The following is a 19933-nucleotide window of genomic DNA, read 5'->3' on the forward strand; positions in this document are numbered from 1 at the left end:
CATTTTGAATGGATTTTTTGGATTTGAAGCAAACCTTGAATATGGAAATTGTGCGATTCCTTAAATGACCACTTGAGTTTGGTTTCAGTATTGGCTGCATGTAGCCGGGTGTGACGTCGCCCGTAGAAAAGGCCTTACCTCCGTTTCCAGCATACAAAGTCGCCACCTTTCCATGATATGGATGCCGCCATTAGGAGCCAGTCGACATTGATTGGTCCGAGCAGGTCTGAGCCACATTTCTAGGGCAGCTATGCCGCCAATCAGGAGTAAGCTTCTTGGTAGTCCACACCCCTTCCACTGAAAGCGGCTCAGGAATCTGTCAATCAAATGTTTGAGGTGGGGGCCAGCAGGCACCACATGCTTGTACTAAGAAATCTGATTGGTCGATTTATAATTTGAATAACTTACAATAAGGAAAACATGTTAAAAAAATTAGAATTAGCAAGAAAATGTTGCACAGTGGTTAGCACTCTTGTGGCCCGGTTCAAGTCCTGGCTGGGGGACGTAAACCGAACCCCCAATGTGGTGTGTGGAGTTTGCTTGTTCTCCCCGTGCATGCGTGGGTTTTCTCCAAGGATTTCCGGCTTCCTCTCACCGTCTAAAATGAATTGGTTTCTCTAAATTGTCCCCCGGTATGACTACAAGTGTTTCTGGGTGCGTCAGACTGGTGACCTGTCCAGGGTGTACTCTGCCTTCGCCCACAAGTGGCCGGGTTGGGCTCCTACAGCCCCCAAAAGGAACAAATCGGGTTTAGATAATAAGATAAAGGTATCCGAGCAAGAAAGGTCATTCTGATAAACAGATTGACTGGGAAATAGCTGTTTATTTCTCAATAGAAATCTGTGGGATTTTGGCTTCTTGGAGTCAGCTGGTACTTCCTGTTTGGAACGCTAGGGGGGAGGGGGTCCCTCGGTCCAGTTTCTTTTTACAGTCAATGGTTTCAGGAGACATTTTTCATTTGCTCCTGCGTTAAAAAGTTAAACTCTAGACTAAAAATGAACCTAAATACAGGACAGTGTCAAAAACTGTTTATTGAATCATTTTCCATTCATAATTGAATTTTTTTTTTTATTGAATCAGTGTTTAGAATTTATATCATAATATTTTGCAACATTAGAAGTATGTTTTTTGACTTTTTTTCTACCCTAATCACCCAATTACTGCAGTGTGAGGACTTCCCTATAGATCCCTATGGGTGACACATTATCAGCTGGTTTACATACAACTATAGCATAAACAGCTCTCCATAGATCCATCCAGATTTTAATGGTTGCTGACTCAGTTTTCATTTGTATCCCAGACAAACTTAGTTTCTTTTGGCAGTTGGTTACAGTTGTGAAATATTTTAAATATCCTTATTTAGCCCAGGTCTTAATCAGGGGAGAGCAAACTACTTCAACTGACTAAAAAGTCCATATTGCCAAATTCATTTATGCCACTGTTACATTTTTTATCATAAAAATGATAAACTGTTAGAAAGGTGTGAGCATCTCTTAAATTCACTTAGAAGTTGTGTGCAGTTGATATTTATTATATTCTAAGTTTACATTAAAAAAAAGTCTGCCCATATATTATCATAATGAAAGTTAATGAACAAATATACATCTTTTTGTACAGAAGGTAAAGGTGAAGGCATGAAGGTGTTGAATTTGGAAAATAAACACAAACAAATAAATAGAAAGTGCTAGCTTTAGCAGAGAAAAGAAAAATAATGTCAAAACTGCAGCGAGGAAAGTCTCAAGCTTTTTTTATGTCCAGCAAATTGATTCAAACAAGCCATGAAAAAGCATGTGATCCGACACAAGTGCACAGATGCACCACACCGAGTCAGCTATAAATTAAAACGTAAACCGTGTTTAAACAACTTAGACCTAAGACATCTAGAGAGCAAACTATATTATTTTCTTTGGGTTTTTTTTTTTTTTGAAGCCGCAGTTCTGCAATCATCTGTAAGGGGGGCGCTGTGGAGCACTGCAAGTCCAGAACACAAAATCAAACTGTTTTCAAAATAAGACAAACTAGATCTGGAAGTAGATTAAACAGAAAAAACGTTTAAAAAAAAAGAAAAAAAAAATGGGGGGGGGGGGGGGGGGTTAGATATAGATTTAATGACGGGGGTCATCAAAGGTCATGCACGCTGCAAATAACTGCATGCAGTAGTTATGGTAACCCAACCAAGCAATTTTTATTTCTTAATCATGAACACAGCAGCTTCATCAGAGGGGCCCGCGCCCTCTTAACCTTTAAATGTGTATGAGTATTTATATGGAGAGCCGTTTGGATGCCACGGGAAGCGAATGTCTGCCACAGCTGCCTGTAACATTTACCTGATCAAGGAACGGTAGGTGAATTGATTATCAGCTTCATATAGATTTATATATATATATATATATATTTATATATTTCTGTTGTCTCGTTTGCTCATTCACTCTCACATTTTTATCGTACTTGCTCACATTTGATTTGATTTTTTCTTTTTTTTTTGCTTACAATGTAACAAATGTGGTGACAGGCCTGAAATTACAATCACCCAAAAACTCTGAAAGAAAGCAAGGAGAAAGGAGGACAAGGCCAGGGAGGTTCACTGCTGCTGCTGCTGCTGTCTGTCACTGGCAGTTGCAGCACAGAGGACACAGTCTGCTCGATGCTCGGACATCAAAGAGGAGGCGGCGGAGGCTCCTTCCCCGAAGAGCTGCTCTCCCGGAGCTGCAGGTTCTCCAGCGCCACATCTAAAGGCATGATATCCACGCAGCCCATGGCTCCGAAGTCGGCGAAGTCTCGGCGCTCCTCTTCGTCCGAGGAGGAGCTTTCTTCTCGCATCAGGGTGGACAAAAGCAGCTCCTGGACAAACAGGCTGTGGTCGGCCCGCTCTCCTTCTAGAAGCTGCCGCTCTGCTTCAGACATCTTCGGTTCGTTCAATCTGAAGGATGGGCCACATCAGTTAAAACTTCATTACATGAAGGCCTAGGCCATTTTAAACTTACAAAAAATAAACAAAATCAACTTTTAATTGCTTTCCGAAATTGCTTTTACATATCTACATCTACAGCCGTACAACCCCTCTACAGCCCCTCTAACAGCAGCTATAGCCCCTACAACCCCACTACAGCCCCTCTACAGCCGCCACAGCCCTTAAAACCCAACTACAACCCCTCTACAGCTGCTACAGCCCGTACAGCCCCTCTACAGTCCCTCTTACAGCTGCTACAGCCCCTACAACTCCACTACAGCCCCTCTAACAGCAGCTATAGCCCCTACAACCCCACTACAGCCCCTCTACAGCCGCCAAAGCCCTTAAAACCCAACTACAACCCCGCTACAGCCGCCAAAGCCCTTACAACCCCTCTACAGTCCGTACAACCCCTCTACAGCCTCTCTTACAGCTGCTACAGCACCTACAACCCCTCTACAGCCGCCATAGCCCTTACAACCCAACTACAACCCCTCTACAGCTGCTACAGTGCGTACAACCCCTCTACAGCCCCTCTTACAGCCGCTACAGCCCCACTACAGCCCCTCTAACAGCCCCGACAACCCCACTACAGTCCCTCCACAGCCCCACTACAGCCCCACTACAGGCGCTACAGCCCCTCACAACCTCAACGTAACATTAGTGGTGCAACAATGGACTATCTAGCCGTACAGTTTTGATCCAGATGCCAGCTCAGATCAGGAAAACAAAGATGTACATGAATCTATTTGTCTGCATGTGGATGCATCAGAATGGAGCAGAGCAGAGAGCCTGTGACCTGCTCAGAGTATTTTCTTCGTAACAAATAAGCTCTTTTTCACACGACATTTTTTCTTCTGCTCCTAATTCACCAATTTGAATAAAGAAATATTCAGAAATGTAATTTAAATCCCAATTTTCTCTATAAAAGCCCTCCGTCATAGTAAAAAGGCTACAAGAACATGATACCGACACTCAAACCATGACTCTCATTTGAGTGGGTCTCTAAAATTCCTCATGAGAAAGAAACCTTTTCTTTCATTCATCTTTAGCACTTAAATGGCTTGACTTACCGTGATAATAGGAACTGGGAGCTGTGGGAGGAGGATGGGGGATTCATTTCCCCCACATTGGTTGTGGTGACGGTTGCCGTGCTGGGTGGAGGGATGGCGGTGCCACTGTTGCTTGGATTGTTGCCGCGCCGGGCTGCGTGCCTGCCACTCTCCACCTGCTGCCGTGCCGCCTGCGCCTGCTGCCGTTCCAGCTGCAGCTGCATCTGAAGCTGCTGAAGCTGGGAGGCCGAAGGGCCCGAGGAGTTTATTTGACCGCCGGCTGCACGTCGCACACCTGACAGCTGAGACAACAACTCTGCAAGAGAACATTATGGTATTATGGGATTATATGACGCTTACAAACCTTTGAAACATAAAAAAAGCATTAAATCACTTTGAATTATCAATATGAATTAGAGCTGGGTGAAATGGCCAGAAAAAGAAATCTCTGATTCTTCTTTTCAAATTCGATTGATCATTTATTGATATCGTGCCTTAAAATCTTCTGCACCAAATAATACAGTAGTTAAAAACCAAGTTAGGTAAAATTGTTCTCGTCGTCAATACTTCTGAATATATTACAATACTTTCCTTTTTGTTTACAAGTTGAACATTTTAACACCATCCTAACTTTTGATGCAAACATGTGTCTTTTTATTAGAATAAACAAAAACCCATGATGCATCTTCTCCCAGTTGTAGATAGTCTAAGGAAAAATCTTTAAGCAACACTGAACAGAATTCTGGTAAATAATTGCTCGAAAATCACAGAATGCCATTTTGCTTTTTTAATGAAAAAAGTTTACATTGTAAAAGTTGCACACTTAATTGTTCTCCCTCCCTGTGACTGCATTTTTGGAAGCTAAAACAGTTTTCACTGTGGCTGCTGGCTGTCTTTCACTCTTTGGTGCATCAACATCCTCTTTTACTCACTGAACGCAGGGCTGGATGCCTCACCTGCGATGGGGTCCATTGCTTCCCTGTTACTGGGGGTGTATGTGGAGCTCTGTGATGAGGAGGATGAAAGTCCTCCTGTGGAGCCGCTAGTAAAGTGCATATTGGTCCGCCGTGCTCTGGGGCCTCCCAGACCTCTTCCGGGGTGGAACATCCTGCGTACATGCCGCACGCTGCTGGATTCATCGTGAGCGCATCGTTAAGGTTACAACTGAAAAATGAAGATTAGTAATTATGAAACTGCGGTGGATCAAAGGATATTAAATCTCTTGGCGCTCTGTGTTCGAGGGTAAGGTGAGCCGTGAAGTCATCTGTGACATGGTTGGGGTCTCCTCCTGGCAGAGCAGCACATATTGGACAGATCTGAAAAAAAAAGAACATTTGTGGGAACTTTGTGAAAAACCTTCAATGTTCTTAAAACAACATTAACATACATTTAAAAAGAATCTTTTTTCCATCACTAAACACGACACATTCTTTATTAAAGGACAGGGAGAGAACAACGTTTGCATCAAAAAGTCACAAGGAGGAAGAGCTACTTTGTGTGTATAAAACTAATGCAGGCGCAAAGAAAAAAAGAGGAACCCTTTATAGATGGTGGTCTCAGTTTTAAGATCATGACGAAAACCAAAAAATAAAAGCAGAAAAACACGGATCTGTGAAATCTGCTCAAAAAAGTAATACCAAAAGAAAATCTTCATCTGGAAAAGTCCTTTTTCTACTCCTAATTTGTCAATCATTTAAAAAATTTTTTTAGTTGTATATGAAAAGACAACACCAATAGTGTGAGTGTACATCACAATAAACTACTGTAAACTACAATCACAAGGTTAACATTTTATTTCATAAAATTACCAACAACTAAATCCTACTGCATTTGACTTTTTAAAGTTTTAACATATTACAAACAACAAAAACTGCACGTTTTTACTTAAAAGACAGGCCAACATAACCCAGTTTCTCTCAGGACTGGATACAGAGGAATCAAACACTATTAACTTTCAAGGTGCCTTGCTCATAGGGTATTTTCCTTTTTTCTTCTCACAAATGTTTGCTTAAGTTCAGTAGCATGCACTAAAAACACTGTTTAATGTTGAACACCTTTGATGCAGAAAGTACAGTTGTTCAGGCAGTTTCCCAGCATGCTCTGCAGACAATTCACTTTAAACATGAGCCGGTGAAAAAATCTTTTGCAAACTACAGAAATCCACACTTCCTTGGATTGGCACTGTGGGCCCATCCACCACACTGTCCTAATAACAAAGTCAGCATCACCAAAACAAAAACTGTTCACGCTGTGTCATAACTGATCTTCCAACAGGAATCTTTATTAATTCATCAAGTCCCTATATTTAGTTTGGTTTTCTAGATCTATTTCATATCAGATTTAGATTTAAACTCAGATCTTGAGATTCCTTAACTTTAACAAAAAAGGAAAACAAATGTAGAAAAACACCAGCAGGACAACTAAGTGTGTATTCCAGAGCTCTGAACTTTGCTTGGTCTGTTTCCAGCCGTCAAGGGGATTTTCCTGATTCGAACCAAAGCTAGTAAACAAAACCTTGTGAATAAAAATGTCTTCACTCATTGGTCGGGAATCATGAGGGCGGAGCTAAGCAACTGGAGACAGGAATGATGGAAGTCGTGTACTTTGCAGTCCTTGTCGGGTTCATTCCAACGTTATATGCTGCAGACCGATTTTAAACACCTGTATCAACGTCAGGCTCAACACTTTTTTGGTCCAGCGGAGGCATGCTGCAGGGCGGTTACTGGCAAGACGACAGCTAAGAAGGTGTGCTGGTACGCGTTTAGCCTGCATTCATCCGACCACATTTCAATGAGTTACTGTGGTGTCATGGCATTGTTTTAAAGAGAAATCTGTTACGGAACTACAAAGTAGCTTTTAGGATGGCGTCACAGCAGCGTGTACCGTGTAACAAAACACACACGAGCATGTAAGAAGCATTTTTACTTGTGTTAAAATAAACGTAATATTTGATAACACAACAATCGCTGCTTTACATTTGTCCAGGGCTCATCCGTTTCTTCATTCTGACTGTGTTTAGATCACGTGACGTTGGTCTAGTTGTTCCACTCCGAGGACAAATCGGACTGAGGAATCTCGGATCAAACCGAAGCTCAGTCCAATCGGAGATGAACTGAGACCACCTCGACAGAGGGATCTGAGACTCTGGTGTATTCAGGCTGAAAATTTGTTCCGGATTATCAGGAGAAACAAACTTTGGTTCACTTTAAGCGGACCAAATGTGTCCAGTCTGAATACACCCTAAGACTCTACATTTTGCATCAATTAGTTTACAGTTTGCATCTTCAGCTTAGCTAGTATGGAGTTGTGGGGCAACATTTTTAACTAGGATCTTCACAACTAACTAATATACTGGGCATCTAAATTATCCAGAGAAGTAGAAACCAAACTTCACCTAAAAAACTTAATCTTCACTTTGATGATTAAAATGAGAATTCAACAATTCATTTAGAATTTAGATTATAAGGAGAAGTTTTAGTACATCACGTTATTTAGTGCTGATATTGTCAGGTTAGAGCAGGAAAACATTTAGTATGAGTAGGGATGGGGACTGTTTGGATTTTATCTGGAGCCGGTGCCAAACCATTTCGTATGAAACGGTTTCTAGTGCCTAAAAGGTTTTTGAATCGCTGCTACAGAAATCCAAAAAACACACCAATTTTATTTGTCACTGGGTTGAAGGAGAGCACTTGAATGTGCCTAAGATGCTTTATTTCCATGTCTGACACTCTGCGCTGCATCTCCGTTTTCACATACGCTGGAGTAAACGTGGATTTCACCGCTCATCAAGTGATTGTGCAGAAAAGCTGAATTTCTGCTGTGAAATTTGGAGGGTAGAGTCATAATTCAACATTAGGACTCTGAGGTAATGAGTTCTATCAGGCTTTTATCCGCAACCAAGCCACAATAGAAACCAGTAGATGCATATCTCTGTTTTCTTTAGCAGCGAAACTCAACAATGATAGCCCTCTAGACTACATTGTTGGATTGCCTTGTTAAGAAGTGAACAACAGGTAATATACACCACCTGTGTCTGAACTGTCAATTAGAACCAGCGTGAGAACCTGCATGAAAGGGGCAATCCCAGAAAGGCCTCAAAAAGTTAGAAAGTGTACTCACCACCTCTGTGGAGGTCTCTGCATGCTCAGAGGTGACATGCTCCTGTAGGGATGTCTCTGTGAAACCCATTTTGCCACAGTAAGGACATGTGAACGACTGGGGTTGCTCTACCGAGAAAGTGTCTCCTCCATAATACAAGTCTGCAAGAAGGAGTCAGGAAACCATTTATGTTTAACACGCCACATAATCAGTCACAGGGTTATTGCTGTCCGGTCATGAGAATGCACTACGGAAGGTCCTTACCATAGTCTACTCTAGTTAATATACACTGCATGGGGTGTTCTGTGGTGTGCCGTGTTGTTGTGGCGCCGCTCTCGTAGCACGATGCGCACAGATCGTAGTCGTAGCAAATTAAGCACTTAAACCGTCGTCCTCTGAAGTTGCCCTTCAAACATGCATCACAGCTCACACCTGTGGAAAAAAAAAAGAAACAGCAGAAAGGTAAATGAAACTGAGCTCAAGTCGCTAACAATTGAGCTACAAATTCCTTACAACCGTGATTCTGAGACGAAGAAAGCTCTATTTTTTCGGAAGGCCAGCGTCGCTTGCGTACACAAGCATGTGTTTGGGAGTTTCACCAGCCTGCGAGTGCCAGCAGTGAAACATGAGAAGCCTGGCATTCCAGATGACAAGCGCTTCAACAGCCACTATATCTGAGAATGGGTTTATCGCATCAGCTTTTATTTTTCTTTTAGAATAAAGCATGTGCCATGCTACCTTATAGATCCACTCCGATGAAAAATGTCTTGTTAGCATAGTCGTGAGGAATTTTTCTCATGTTGGACAACATGTACGGGTACAAAGAAAATAAGTGTAAAAATACGTTTGTAGTATTATCATTGTGAATCATGATCAAACAAAAAAATGCCATTTGAAAAAGCTTGTAGCTGTGAATTAGGTGCTACAGTCATAGGGGCCACAAGCTCACTGCTCTGTTCCATTCTGATGCATTCACTTGAAGACAAATAGATCCATGAACATCTGTATTTTCCTTTTCCAAGATGGCATTTGGCTCAAAGCTGTATGGCTGGATAGTTTCATTATTGCTCATCATTTTTGCTGCACCAATTATGTTAGGTTGAGGTGTGAGGTGCTGTTAGCTAGTGGGAGAGCATGTAAACAAAAGGATGACAGGAAGTCATGGCAGGATTACTTCACGCCAGCCCTGTCCACAAATTACAGGCAAATTTCTGATGAACTCTTACTGCTCTGCAGAATCTGTCCTAGAAATTGACACACGTTTTTAGATTTTGGTTATAAACGGCATAATCCTAATTAAAAGAGCCCTGGGAATGATTTTAAAAAAACAGATCAAAAGATGACCAGAGTAGGACTTTAACTACAAAATATACACAAAATTAGGCTTTTAATTTGAAAGTTCCTTCTCAGACAAGCACATTGTTGTAAGAGTGTTAATAAAAACTCCTTGAAGCAATAGCTTCAGCTATAAAACAAAAAACCTTGTTTATATTCTATTTGGTTATTTGTTTAAGTGCCAAACAAACAACCAAAAAGAATAGTCTAGTCTTGATTATTGATTTATTTGGTCAGATAGTTCATTAATAATGGCTAAAAGTACAGATCGTTAGGATTATATAAAGACAGCTGCAGGCTTATGTTGTCTGTAAAGTAAGGAAGAAAATTAAAATTCTGCCTGCTGACCCCACTGTAGCCAAACTACTTTTTTTTTAAAACTTCTTATGTGACCCAACATGAGAAACCTATAGTAAAGCACGCCATAAATTACCATTAACTAGCTGCTAACATGGAAGCAAACTAACTTAGTCACTGATTTATGATCAAAGGCCTCAACTTTCTGACTTCAAGTTAATGACAGGCCATTGGCTAACAACAGCATGCGACTAGACGGGTCAGTGTGGTGATAATTGAATTACTAGAGGCTCTAAAGCTACCATACAGCCGGCATGAAATATACAGATTGTAAAGGTTTCGTTGGTTTGTAAACATGTAGAATAAACCCCGTAATAAGTCGTCGTCGCTAACTCAGAACTACACCAATGACTCCTCATGTTAGCATACATTAGCTTACTTGCTAGCCCCGGCTAACGTAAGGTAACGCAGCACCTAGCAACGGCTAACTGCTAAACTCCACTCTACTGTCGTACTATTGCGAACATGTAGAGTAAAACGGCACCTACTTACTTTAAATTACTCAACTTTGACTATACACGCAAACGAATATTGATGACAGTAAGGGAAACGTCCGAATGAAGACCACAGAACCCCCTCTTGACTTGAAAAAAAGCAGTTAGCGAAGCTATCCGAGGAGCTAGCTGATCAGGTAAAGTGGACACCATGCCAGGCTCTGTGGATCCGCAGATCAACTCACCCTCATGTCGGGACATCCTATAAACAGCGGCACAGCCCTTACTCGAGCTCCCCAGCTCACACGACGGGGGACCACACAGTTTTGAAGACTTTAAGACCCAAAAATCATTCACCCTCGTTTCTTTTTCGGGCAAGATGGATCCCCAGCAGCTTACAGTTTTGTTCTGCCTCCCCTCCCTAAGTGACACTTATGAACGGGTGCCAGCGGTGGCCACTAGAGGGCGCCATGCAATATGAAACATCTGTTACCAAAACGCACCACCAATTACATTAATAATAATAATAATAATAATAATAATAATAATAATAATAATAATAATAATAATAATAATAATAATAATAATAATAATAATAGAAATTCACAAATGGATTTTTAATGTTTGATTTCCCCCTCACTTACTTAAGATCCCAAAAAGAAATATATATCAGGCCAGTTTGGCCTAAGTACAGAAATATGTATTTTTAAAAATTTTTTTAAATTATTTTAAAAATATATAATATCTTTTTCATTTGTACCATAACAGGCATGTTGTTTTGCTGGTTTGCTGGTATCTACCAATACTAAACAGCGTAACACCCATCAACAAAAAATGTGTGTAAATATTATTTTTTTTTCCTTTCCGGCTTTTCCCTTTAGCAAATCAGCTTCCATCTAAATGTCTTCTGCATCCTCTACTGTGACACCAGCTACCTTCATGTCTTTGTTTACTGCATCCATAAACCTCCTCTTTGGTCTTCCTCTAGACGTCCTTCCTGGCAGCTCTAGACTCAACATTCTTCTACCAATATATTCCTATTCTGGCCTCTCTGACTTTATCTCCAAAACCTTTAACATGTGCTGTCCCTCTGTCCCCATTCCTTATCCTATCCATCCTGGTCACTCCCAAAGAGACCCTCAGCATCTTCATCTCTGCTTCCTCCAGCTCTGTTTCCTGTTTTTTTCCTCAGTGCAACTGTCTCTAGGCCGAACAACATGGCTGGTCTTACCACAACTTTGTACACCTTTCCTTTCCTTTAAGCTTGTGTAACCCCTTAACCTCTGAGTTTATATCCAATTATAACAACAACAAAAAAAATCACTTGTGTTTTTGCTTTTAAGTAGCGGTTAAATTAAGTTAACTTTTTAGCTCAAGGGTTTGATGCACATTTCCATCAATGGGGTCAAGGGGTTAAAGATTACACAAAAAGGCAGTTTCCAGGGAATCAAAAATTGATTAACCTTTAAAAGTATTTTGTGCCTAACAGAGGTTAATCAAGCCTTAAAGGATAAACTTACACATGTCCAAACCTATCCAGTCTATCTAGGGTGTTTTTTTGTTTGTTTGTATTTTTGTAGGTGTTCCTATTTTTTCACAGCAACTTTGGGTTTGACGAACAATTTTTAATTTACTATTATTATTATTATTATTATTATTAATAGTATCCCAGTGAGCCACAGCACTGTCTTCAGACTTGAATCCCATTCTTGTAACATGTTCACATCTGTAAAAGGCTGAATTTAACCAATATTTTGATCTTAGACTTAAATTCAGACTTATTTTTTGTGATTCCCGTTGTTATTCTGTACAATCCTTTCATTTCAGAGTGCAACAAAACATGACACTAACACATTTTTTAATAAAAACAAAAAAACTTTAAAGTGTGTTCTCTAGCTATATATTTTTTTCCACTTTATGAAAATGAAATGAATGAAAATGAAAAGACTTTCTCTCAAAAATAACAAAAAGCACATTCGATAGTTTAATTTGATTTAAATAATTACATTTTTATTGCATCTTAGGTGAAGCTGCTCTCCCATATAATTAATAATGGATTAGGCATACATTGTTGTTACCATAAATGAAAGATCAGCATTACAACTGTTAGAGTTTTTAATGTAGAGCTTCATATAAAAACCTTTTTTCCAGGCTGAGAATGAAGGAGAAAGTCACTTTTAACTGTACCTGTTTTACATAAGCTGTCATTTTTATTTATTTTATGTTTTAAATGTTTAAATTTGTATTGTAAATGTAATTCAGTGTTTCCTCCCAGCCAGGATTTCCTTGAAAAATAGATTCTTAATCTCATAAGAAATTTCTTAGGTAAATAAAAGTTAAATAAAAAAAAAATTATTCAAAGACAGCTGTTGTTAAATCCAAACATGTCGAAAAATTTTCTGCTTTTCATTTAGTAAAGAGAAGAACTAATGGTCCATTTTTATTGGTTACCTTCCTTTTTGTCCATAATTTGTTCAGTACGAAGGCTGAGAAATATATTAAAAAAGGTTTCCATTCAGTCAAAAATAGATTGAAGCAGAAAAACAAATGTTGGGCATAGAAAAACAACATCTGCTGCAGAAGATGTAAAAAAAACGAATAAGAAATTTGCAGTCAGCAAATGATCAATCAAATTCGTGTGAACTGTAAAATACAAAAGTCCATACATTTTCTGCAAATTGTCTTTATTTCTTAGGTTTTCTGTTCATTTCTGTGCTGACAAGGACACGTACAAATTGACAAACCAGTGCATTTTAACGAAGGCTTCACAGCAGTGTCAAAGGCACACAGCTCACTTCCTGCCCTTTCACTTCCTATCTATCGTGCATGAATGCAGTGTGGCCACACAATGCTAAAAAAAACCTGTATATACAATTTATAACATGTGCTTTATAGTAACAGTGGATGGTGACAGCCAAGAGATTCAAAATATAGAAAACATTTATTCTTCCTGCTGAGAAATCAGAAAAACAGACACCTCAATTTCAAATCGAAAGCTCATTGTTCAAAGCAATTCAAGGAAATTTTTTTTGAATGGAGCAAAACCAAAATAGTGGCTACAATCATCTCTGCTTATATTTCTGTATAGAATCATTAAACTTTCCTCTTATTTTTTTATTCAAAATATAACACTATTTACATATCTGCTTGTGGCGAGAACCAAAACTATTTTGTGTCAAACGAAATGTATATCATTTCTTATAGTTGTTGCACCTGAGCAAATTCATACATGACCATAAAAAACAAGAACTTAAATAAATTGCAAACATAATTCTGTACAGTTTGAAGCTTTACATCTGCAAGCACGTCTATGTACAATACAACCACGGCTTTGGATTGTGAAGGTGCTGCTCTCAATGCTGCAGCTTTGTTAATATGTGAAATATTGCATTTAGTTTCTTCGATGAAAAAACAAACAAAAGATGTGCCATGTTAAAATGTTCATCTAGTAGCAACAATAAAAAGGTTATGAAATACTTAAACATACAGTGTTTCAAACAACTTGGTTTCAATATAAAAGCCAAAAGAATGAGACAGACTGCTCTTATTTGGTGATGAAGCTGCAGTGAGTTTAGACCACCCCTCTTGTGGAGTAAAAGTGAAGCATACTTTCCCCCTAAAGACTTTAAATCTTTTGTTAAAAATGGCAAAATAAAGGAAAAAATTGAAGTATTTGCAAAAGCTATCTAACATACCAAACCAGACAAGTGGTGATAGTACAAACGCATTTTCCAGGTAGTTGATGTGTAAAAGCACTGAGGTGTCTGTGGGTCGGATCGCATCTCCCACATCTTTTTGGCTGGCTGGGGCCGCTTCCCCTTGTAACCTAAATGGTGGATGTGTCCTTGCCTCCATCCTTCTCTTTCTCCGACATATCCTGGGTTTTTCTTTTGAAAAAGCCAAACTGGGAAAAAAAAACAGAAAAAAAGGTTTAATTGTACGTATAATATATAAGTCATGTTTTTGATGTAAAATAGAACATTCATTTGGGTGGTTTGAACTAGTTCTAAGTCTTACATTGACAATCTTTTGATCGATTTTAAAAGGTTTCCCAGTGTTTTTTATATATTATGATTGTGCCGTTTTTAGCCAAAATGTAACCTGAATACAGAAATTCTCAGATGTGCTATTTCGAGTTTAATTTTCTTAATATATGTCCAACCTCATCGGAAAAAAGAGTGGGGCTTTACATTAAGTAGTTTTGACAAGTTTAGGTCCTAGCTTTCTTACAAATCTAGGTCTGTTCTTGTTCATTGTGTCTTCCACAGGGATTTGGACCAATTTGCATTTTTCTTATATTTCAAAAAGCATTACTTTCTGAAATTATATTGCCTTAAATTTTATGCTGTTAATGTCCAGAGTAATCTAAGACCAAACCACAATAAAGAATCAGAATATACGTCTTTGTATTTTGTATGTTAAATAAGAAGTAACAGGTCTGTGAGGAACAACATCTTTGGTACTTGTTTTTTGCTCCATTTGAACCAATTTTAGAAAATTAGAAAACGCAATTTCCTGGAGTCTTTTTTTCTGTACATTCTGTTTTTCACAGTTAGAATGCATCTAAGATGAACAATCTGTCATCTTTTCAGTGGGACACCTTGCAGAATAATTGACCGATACTTTTTACTCTCATCCTGGTAAGTGGAGGCTGTATTTAGATCGTTCTCTCATTTTTATTTATTTATTTATTTATTTATTTATTTATTTATTTATTTATTTATTTATTTATTTATTTATTTATTTATTTATTTATTTGCATTAGAAGAATACAAGATATCTTATGCAGAGAAAATGAAGGAGAGCAGAATGAAGAAAAAACACACACACACACACACACACACACACAAAAGGAATGAAAACAAACCTGAATTAAAATATGCACAATTAATCTGAAATTAAATCTGGATATATATGTCTTTCTAATACCAATTAATTTAGCTCCAGTTAGCAGAAAATACTATTTTCTTTAAAAAAAATCTCTTTACTCTTCAACAATAATGCCAAATCCCCAAAGTCAGGAAAAAAAAGTACCTTCCAGAGAATGAAGATGACAAGCGCTAAAATCAAGAGTCCTATCAGAATGCTGACGATTATAATCCAAATAGGAATTCCTCCCACCGTCTCTTTAGAAACCTGGATTGTCACCTGAAGAGCACACATACAATTAGACTCCGAATGTCTTTTTACACACGTTTTTTTGACAGATAGTGAGTAGAAGCTTTTTGTACCAAAAAACCTCCTGTCTTACCTCTCTGGGACCCCTGTTTCTGCCCAGTTCAAACAGCTGGGACTCCACTTCTAGAGTAGCATTTACTTTCATGTAGAGACTGGAGAACTCACTCTGTTAAGTTTTGTACACAATCAGAATTTTTGGATTACCTAGCTATAGAAGTTTGACAATCAAAAGCTAATATTCATTTGTTAGAAATGCACTGGTGTATGTAACTTTACCTTTATGAACGTAGGTTTCCACACCCTGAAGGTAACGTTGACTTGGCTCCTCTTGACGTCACCAATGGAGCAGCTGAATGATGCACAGCTGGATTGTTCACATTGCTACAGAGAGAATAGGGCATTAGGGCACATAGGCAGGCAGAGCTCAGCATCATTGAAGCAGAGATGTTAAAAAAAACTCACCAAGAGGAAGTTGCTGAGGGTTTCCTCTTTGGGGTTTGGCTTGATTTGCTTTGGATTGATTTCTTGCGGGTTGATTAGATCTCCTACCTTACATTTTACCTGCCAAAAAACAGAAGGTGAATCAGATACTTATAGCATGCACAATAGGGTGTGTTTAGACTTTTTCTTTTTTTTTTCTGATTCAATCAAAACTTCTATCGTGTGAATTTGAAGCCAAAGTAAGGTTAGAAATGGTAGTTATCAGGATTTGTTTTAGCAAATGAATAGAAACAAACCAGCACTTCTAAGCATGTGTGTGTGTTGATACCTTCGAACTGGGCTTGACGTGTGTCAGATACAACAAATTGTTGCTCAGAGGAGACTTCTGTGGATATTTCACATAAAGCTCAAGTGGCAGATTTATGGTACCATCTGTTTTCTCCACCTGAGGAGCAATGACACACACACAAAAAAACATTTGAATTCATTTTCCATCAATGCAACATCCAAAACTATGTAAGATATTACCGTGTAGCTGATGCTGATTTCCTCGCCTAGCATCTTGGTGTCGTTGATTTTTGGAGGATAATCTTCACCATATTTCACTATTATGTGTTCATACAAAGGAATCCTGTGGGACGCAAATCACAAAAAACAACATTTTTCTATTAAAGTAAACATTAAATCAATTAAAAGAAGAAAAAATATACATTCATTTTATTTAAAATAGTAATACTTTTACAGGGATTAAGATTCATTATTATGTTTATTTTTTAGTGCCCAAAAAGTCCATGAAGCTATTGACAACAGAAATCTGGGGGTACACCAAAACTCACGCTTCAAATGTGATTCCTGCTTCATATCTCACAGGAATGGAGATGTGTACGCTGTTGTCAATCAGGGTTTCAGGTCGCTCCTCACTGTCACTGTGAGAAATGTAAAAAAGCAACAGGATATATAGAAAAATATAAAACTTAAAAAAAAAAAAGTAGAACAAAAGCCCTCCAACTCCCAGTCAAACTCACCTTGTGACTGTCACATTGATCTGAATATTCTTCGCAATATGTTCAGGATTTGTCTCAAAGATCAGTTTAAACGTTTCCTGTGAATATTAAAACACAATGAAATTCATCACCGGCTGTAAAATCAAGTTTAATAAACCCAAAGGTTTGTTGTGCATACCAACCTCTACTCTGCTGCCCAGGAAGGGGTATCCAACAGCACACTCCAAACTACTTCTGTTTGGGTTGCATGTCATCTCCGGCTGAGAATAACAAATCATTCATCAGCACACAGCTCTGCAGTGTGCATAGTTGTATGATGCAAAAAGGGAACACAGGCAGCTCACCTCAACTTTGACGTAGTTGATGTTCGGGGTAAAAGTGACCAGGACTTTGGTGTTGTACGCGTTGTCTCCTTTGTTCTTGACGGTGACCTGGACATCCATCTTGGCACGGCCTTTGACCACCATGCTGGGAGAAGTCAATAAAGCTGTCAGATGTGGCTGTGTTGTGCACGTCTCACAAGGAGGGTGTAGTCTTGTTCCAAATGACTTACATCGGAGTAAATCTATAACTGCAGGTCACACTGTTATGCTAATGCACTGTTCATGATCAACAAATGCCATTAGAAATACACTTTTATTTTGAAAAATAAAAGTTACCCAATGGATACTAAGGCTACCAATCTGCCAAATTGGTTCAAATCAGTGGTGCTTTAACAGGATTTGTGGACCCAGGACCAACATTTACAGCAATCAACATATCTTTTATAACTAAAAAAATCTACCAGTCAAATAATCCATACATGTAGGTCTAAGTTTACATCCCCTATAGGTGTCATTTTAACCCCTTGAAAGTAAATCAATTATGTTTTTGCTTTAACGTAGATGTTAAATTAAGGTAAATTTGGAGCAAATGCATATTTTTAGTTATTCGTGATTCGTGATTTTTAGTGATTAGTGATTAGACGTCACGGGGTAAAAAATAAAACTACATTTGCAATGTTGAATTTCAAAATAAAAGTCAAAAGAGCAACAAAAAGCTGAAAAGGTTCAGAAGAATAAAAGCTGTTTTCCAAAAACTATTTATTATATAAACTTGTCCTGAAAATCCTTAAAGTAACAAATTTAAGGAAATTAAGCTCCTGTTTTGATGGCTTTAGCAAAATGCTAAATGATTAAAAGTAAATGTGAGTATAGAGAGAATAATTTTATTTTAAAAATAATTAAATGGTAATTCACAGTCAAATTTAGCCACCAGGGGCCCTCATCTTGCTGGGAAACATTCACTGTGTTGCCCTTTGTGTGAAGCTATTATGTAAATGGAATTAACAAAAACAAGGTAAAATATTTTATTAAACAACAGCTAACTTATAAATATGCACTGTAAGCATCAGCATATTTGAATTATATCTTTTTTTTAAAGAGTTTTATATTTTTGAGAAGAACGTTGCTTAGGCAAACCTTCGTTCTCCTTTCAGTTCCTGTAGGTAAAATGTTATTCTGATCCTGACCTCAGGTGTCTGCTCACCTTTTCACACTGGCTTTAGCTTTGAGGACAAGGTCAGTGATGCACCTTTCAGCCTCATTTCCACACTCCATCAGTGGAATCTATGAGGAAAAAAAAGGAAACGTTTGTTTGTAATGAGTCTGATATTTGGGAAAATAGGAATAAATAACTAAGAGCTACATCTTCGGTTCTGGCTGAGGGAAGAATCTTAGAAATCATTTTAACAACAGCTTTTTAAAAATGGGTTTGAATTTTATCTACTCAGTGTTTTTAAAATGGATTTACCACTATACAAGCAGAACAACAATCATTTATCATTAAGTTATCATTTCTTCTCAAAGCAAATGACTTTTCTCTTTAGTGCAAATGTTTTCATTTGAACAAGTTCAAATATTCTAACAAAAAAGGACTAAACAAAAAGTATCCTTAGAATACAATTTAGAGCCTACACTTAGCAAAAAGCAGTATATTTTTAATGTACTACACACATACTTATTAGTCTATACTAAAAGTGACGGAGTATACCTGAAGTGTACATTTTATATACTCGACATCCAAACTAGAAATGTTCTACTTTAGTCTGAAAAATTATTTTACTTGTTATACTAAACGTACATTTTCTATGGTATACTTGCTATATTTATACTCAAGTATACTTCATAAAATAAACTTCAAGTGTACTACTTTTGCTAAGGGAAATGCCTAGACTAGACCAAAACAGAAAAAAAAAGAAAAATGAATTTTGATAATAATTGAAGTAACTTGCATTTTAAATGTAAATTGCAGGCCATTGGATGACTAATAGACACAAAATCCTCACATCCAGCACAACAACAAAAGGTAAAGCCTCCTCTTCTTCATTACCGCAGGCTCGTCCAATAGGGTCGAGGCTGCATTAATGTTAATGCTAGGATGTGTACAAACAGCCTGTGTTGGAGCAATAACAAGGTTTAAAATCAGAGTGAGAAACTAGATTAGTTACTGAATTCAATGTTTTCCTCACAGGTAGGTTTTCACAGCAGCTTAATGAAGTTGTCTTCCGTTTTTATCACAAACTCTGGAAAATATCTGAAACACTTGAAAGTCTCTTGTTGGAAGGAACATGCTTGTAGGAGTGTGGGAACATAGCTCTGGCTGTTGGTGCTGAAACATTCATGTGGACTTTAGGGAAGCAGAAGGATGGCAGTCAGCTGTTGCAGCTGGTGATTTACTGCAGCAGCAGCATTCAGGGAGAAAGGAAAAACCTCACTTCTTGGAAGATGATCAAGATGACCTTCAGATTTTCCAATCCATCATTTCAAAGTTGTTTTCTGAAAGAGGTTTGCATGTAATTTTAATATCTTACTGTTTTGTTGATGAATCTGGGAAGATTTTCATCCAGAACAGGACCTTGGTCTTCCTCTTTCAGTTTAAACTCCAAAGACACAAATAGAGGATCCCGGAAGTCCAACCGGGACTGAATGAAAAGAAAGAGGAAAGAACAAGTAAAACTAAAGTTTCACAACACGGTTCTTTCTATTGAACAGAAAGCTTTTGAAAGGTTAATAAAGGAAATTTAGTGCAGAAGGACTTCTCCCA

General features: G+C 38.3%; 2 protein-coding genes across 3 annotated transcripts in view; both read right to left on the reverse strand.

Moving 5' to 3' along the window:
* Positions 1-1013: 1013 nt before the first annotated feature.
* kcmf1 (potassium channel modulatory factor 1) lies at positions 1014-10712 on the reverse strand. Of its 2 annotated transcripts, none has more exons than XM_023960603.2 (7): positions 10472-10712; positions 8365-8532; positions 8122-8261; positions 5217-5318; positions 4959-5142; positions 4024-4318; positions 1014-2920 (listed from the first exon to the last, which is right to left on the reverse strand). In XM_023960603.2, exons 1-7 carry the CDS (start codon positions 10485-10487, stop codon positions 2656-2658), a joined length of 1170 nt encoding a protein of 389 aa, XP_023816371.1. In that variant the 5' UTR covers positions 10488-10712; the 3' UTR covers positions 1014-2655. The 2 variants fall into 2 exon arrangements, with proteins under 2 accessions (XP_023816371.1, XP_078812364.1); XM_078956238.1 differs by lacking the exon at positions 10472-10712 and adding an exon at positions 10285-10464.
* A 2181-nt stretch (positions 10713-12893) lies between these two features.
* The window catches only part of itga1 (integrin, alpha 1), a 61043-nt gene continuing 54003 nt past the window's right edge, over positions 12894-19933 (reverse strand). Inside the window, exons 18-30 of the mRNA XM_023960678.2 lie at positions 19701-19811; positions 18377-18456; positions 17194-17317; positions 17032-17109; positions 16871-16947; positions 16682-16771; positions 16374-16476; positions 16174-16290; positions 15867-15965; positions 15681-15785; positions 15478-15570; positions 15261-15374; positions 12894-14130 (exon numbers count right to left, since the gene is read on the reverse strand). Coding sequence (XP_023816446.1) covers positions 14053-14130; positions 15261-15374; positions 15478-15570; positions 15681-15785; positions 15867-15965; positions 16174-16290; positions 16374-16476; positions 16682-16771; positions 16871-16947; positions 17032-17109; positions 17194-17317; positions 18377-18456; positions 19701-19811 — 1269 coding nt within the window. The 3' untranslated portion in view covers positions 12894-14052. The remainder of the gene's footprint in view (positions 14131-15260; positions 15375-15477; positions 15571-15680; positions 15786-15866; positions 15966-16173; positions 16291-16373; positions 16477-16681; positions 16772-16870; positions 16948-17031; positions 17110-17193; positions 17318-18376; positions 18457-19700; positions 19812-19933) is intronic.

Source organism: Oryzias latipes, chromosome 12 (assembly GCF_053564925.1).
Source record: "Oryzias latipes strain Hd-rR chromosome 12, Olatipes_Hd-rR_3.1".
Lineage (NCBI taxonomy): Eukaryota > Metazoa > Chordata > Actinopteri > Beloniformes > Adrianichthyidae > Oryzias > Oryzias latipes.

Coding starts and splice junctions, on each gene's coding strand:
- kcmf1 (XM_023960603.2), bottom strand. Junction 5,319..8,121: donor CAGAGACCTCCACAGAGGTG/GTGAGTACACTT, acceptor TTTTTTTTTCAG/ATCTGTCCAATATGTGCTGC. Junction 4,319..4,958: donor AGCAATGGACCCCATCGCAG/GTGAGGCATCCA, acceptor GTTCTCTTGCAG/AGTTGTTGTCTCAGCTGTCA.